The sequence below is a fragment of the Polistes fuscatus genome, unplaced genomic scaffold (assembly GCF_010416935.1).
Source record: "Polistes fuscatus isolate 324 unplaced genomic scaffold, CU_Pfus_HIC Scaffold19, whole genome shotgun sequence".
NCBI classification, from domain to species: Eukaryota; Metazoa; Arthropoda; class Insecta; order Hymenoptera; family Vespidae; genus Polistes; species Polistes fuscatus.
This window is the reverse complement of record NW_025113095.1, coordinates 3,624,089-3,626,859: the sequence shown is the minus strand read 5'-3', so window position 1 is coordinate 3,626,859 and position 2,771 is coordinate 3,624,089. Positions and strand designations below refer to the sequence as shown.

General features: G+C 37.6%; 1 protein-coding gene across 1 annotated transcript in view; it reads right to left on the bottom strand.

Moving 5' to 3' along the window:
* LOC122515910 (ras guanine nucleotide exchange factor B) overlaps positions 1-2,771 on the bottom strand; it is a 20,719-nt gene that overhangs the window by 11,346 nt on the left and 6,602 nt on the right. The window contains exons 4-6 of the mRNA XM_043633406.1: positions 2,456-2,771; positions 1,821-2,165; positions 624-1,312 (exon numbers count right to left, since the gene is read on the bottom strand). The exon at positions 2,456-2,771 is cut by the window's right edge and continues 18 nt beyond it. Coding sequence (XP_043489341.1) covers positions 624-1,312; positions 1,821-2,165; positions 2,456-2,771 — 1,350 coding nt within the window. The remainder of the gene's footprint in view (positions 1-623; positions 1,313-1,820; positions 2,166-2,455) is intronic.

Genomic DNA, 2,771 nt, shown 5'->3' with positions numbered 1-2,771 from the left:
TGCAATGCAAAACGTGGCACACACAGCTATGGTCGAACTAAATATAACGGGTCATACCGATTACTATCTGCGTATTCGTAAAAAGGTTGTCCGATCATTTCGTTCAATTTCTTTTTCTTTTCTTTTTGTCTTCTTTTTTTTCCTTCCCCCGTTTAATTACTTTCGAGTTGTTTTTAAACCGACCATTTCATATTCGGGAAGATTATTTTAACGACGTTTTTTTTCATTGAAATACGAAAACGAAAAAGATAATCATCTTTGACCAATGGTAACGTTGAAATTAGTACGAATAATACGAAACTTACGTTTCAAAATTAAAAATAATAAAATGACCGTATAACAATTATAAAATTAAATATACTTAATGTAATAAATGCACGCGAACGCGACGCATAAAAAAAAGAAAAAAAGAACAGCCGAAGAAAAGTTGTATTCGCGAGTGTTATTAGTTTCCGACTGGGTTACGAATTAGTTTCAACGTTACTTTGATTGTCATTTTAGATTACGCTAATCTCGGTATATCCATAAAAGAGGAAAATAACACATGGGTAACTCCTGAACGATTACTCACATCACTACTCAACCGACTGAGTTACTAATAATACAGTTTAGTTTATCAGAGTGAAAATATGAAAGTGAAAATGATACCTGGACCGTTCTCGGTATCGGCCCTTCTCTTATCGGGCCGTCTCGAGTTTGACGAACGAACTGGTTGCTGTTGCTGTTGTTGTTGTTGTTGTCTTCTTTTCGCTTGATTCCTTACCATCTTTTCTTTCTTTCTAGAATCGACACTGGACGTATCGGAAAGATCGCGATCGAGTAACTTATTAGTGTCTTCCGAATGAGGATCCTTGCGCATGTTGCGATTCCCGGATGCGGATCTCGATGAACCACGCGATGAACCACGCGATGAACCACGCGACGAACCACGCGATGAACCGCGCACGGTGTCAACGGCCTCCATTGCTACTACGTCCGGTACCGATTGAACGTATTTTTCGAGATCGACGCCGATATCTCGGCCGATACTCGAAAGAAGATCGATTTCCTCGAGTTTCGTATAAGTTGATTGTTCTTCCGTGTAATTATCGCTATCGGTGTTGGTAGTTTCCGAGTCAACCGGAGAATCGTTCGATACCAATGTTGTTTCTGTGACTGTTGCTATTGGTATTGGTGTCGGTGTTGATGTCGGTGTTGTCGTCGTTGTCGTCGTTGTTGCTTGGTTGCCTATTTTGGTGCGTTCGTTGCGAGGCAATTCCTTTGCCTCGCGTATGAGGTCGATGTGCTGCTGCTCCACCACGCTATCCTCCGTCTGTAAATCAATTCGAGATCAATAATATGTCAACATTTGGCATCGATTTCATTATTATTCTAAGTTAGACCCAAACAATCGGACATACTTTTGCTTTTACTTTGAGCCAATTTGAAATACATTTTATCGGCTTGCTTCAGGATTCGCATTAAACGTTTTACATCTTCTTTTACTTTATCACGTGCGATACCGCAACAGATAGACGTTGTTCCTATTCTCTTCGTATTTCTTCATAATGCAATAACTTTTAACTAGTATTATTGCACTTGACACACGATTGCTTTTTTCAACCACACATTCATATATATTTATATTTTACGAGATTACTTTTTTTTTAAGTTATACTTCTTTTATTTTAAGCGGATAATTATGACAAGGTGTATAACTCTCTGTTCTTTTTTTTTTTTATATTATAATTGTCATCGAAAAATCATTTGTCCCCCCCCCTCTATAATTATCCGCACGTTTGTTTTTCTATGTTTTGTCATTGAATTATTTTGTTATTTACCTCGCCTATCTCGCTGGTTTTTCCGGAATCTAAGATCTCCTCGATTTCTGGAAATTGCAGCGTCTCCTTCTTGCCAATGGACAATTTTAATACTTCCAATTCAACGTTCAATTGTTGTCCCTCGTGTTCGGTTTGAAGTATCTCTTCGGTCGGTTGATGATGATGATGATGACGACGATGATGGAACGTATCTTCGGATTCTAATGTCAAGAAATTGTCAGTCTCGATGATCTCCGGCTCCGGTGAAAGAGTCTTCTCTTCCGATCTCGAAACCTCAACGCTTTTGACGTAGTTAATACACTTCTCTGAGGGTGGCACCACTGACTCGTACAGAGAAGTAACAGTCTGTAAAAGCACGTGTGCGAGAAATATCATGAGGAATGATGGACCGAAACTAATGATAAAATAAATCTATCGCAAAATTCCTATAGAAAATTAGATAAATTTTCTAAAAATTTTTTTTCCAAAAATTATATTAAATTAATATTCGCTGAAAATTATCAAAATTAAAATTACACACACGTCGAATAGCTAACACAAATAATAAATCTAATTAAATATAATAATATAATTGTGCGGAGAGATAAAAAAAAAAAACAGAATGGTTAATAAATTGAAACTATGAAATACTTTACCTGTATATTAAATTTGGGTTTTTCGTAGAAAGTTTTATGATCGTTTCTCTGTCCGCAAAGATGATTTATACTCTCGTCGATATTGTTGTTATATTCGTTACCGTTTTCGCTTGATCTAGCGTCGATATCGTTCAAACGTATATAATCCGGACAACTGTCGTGTTCGTCTTCGGTAAGATCGGTGTCCGATAATAAAGAAGGTGCTAGATGTTGAAATCCTGGATAATTGGTATTAACGATACCACAACAACCGGACGATGGTAGGTTTCCTTCCTCGGAAAGATCCGACCACTCGGACGGTGTCAACTCGTGCGAC